Source organism: Buceros rhinoceros, unplaced genomic scaffold, assembly GCF_000710305.1.
Source record: "Buceros rhinoceros silvestris isolate BGI_N320 unplaced genomic scaffold, ASM71030v1 scaffold28426, whole genome shotgun sequence".
NCBI classification, from domain to species: Eukaryota; Metazoa; Chordata; class Aves; order Bucerotiformes; family Bucerotidae; genus Buceros; species Buceros rhinoceros.
Genome location: NW_010418514.1, coordinates 3221 through 3442, shown reverse-complemented (window position 1 = coordinate 3442; position 222 = coordinate 3221). Strand labels below are relative to the sequence as shown.

General features: G+C 65.3%; 1 protein-coding gene across 1 annotated transcript in view; it reads right to left on the bottom strand.

Annotated features, from left to right (window-relative positions):
• LOC104495602 (chordin-like) overlaps positions 1–222 on the bottom strand; it is a gene marked incomplete at its 5' end in the record, with an annotated part of 3899 nt that overhangs the window by 525 nt on the left and 3152 nt on the right. The window contains one exon of the mRNA XM_010138587.1: positions 109–218. Coding sequence (XP_010136889.1) covers positions 109–218 — 110 coding nt within the window. The remainder of the gene's footprint in view (positions 1–108; positions 219–222) is intronic.

The window sequence follows — 222 nt, the reverse complement described above, 5'->3', positions numbered from 1 at the left end:
TGGCGGTATCACCCTGGGCTGGTCTCCCACCCATCCCCAAAGCACTGGGGACTGGCACAGGGGCACCTTCTCCCGCCCCTGGTACCGCCCAAGGCCTGGCACACTCACCACACACCAGCAGAGAATACACTTCATTTCTCCGAAGGGGGGCACGGAGGGGTGCCAGCTCTCATTGTTGAGGTACCAGCGGCGCCCAAAGCGACACGCCCGCGGCCCGTCTGC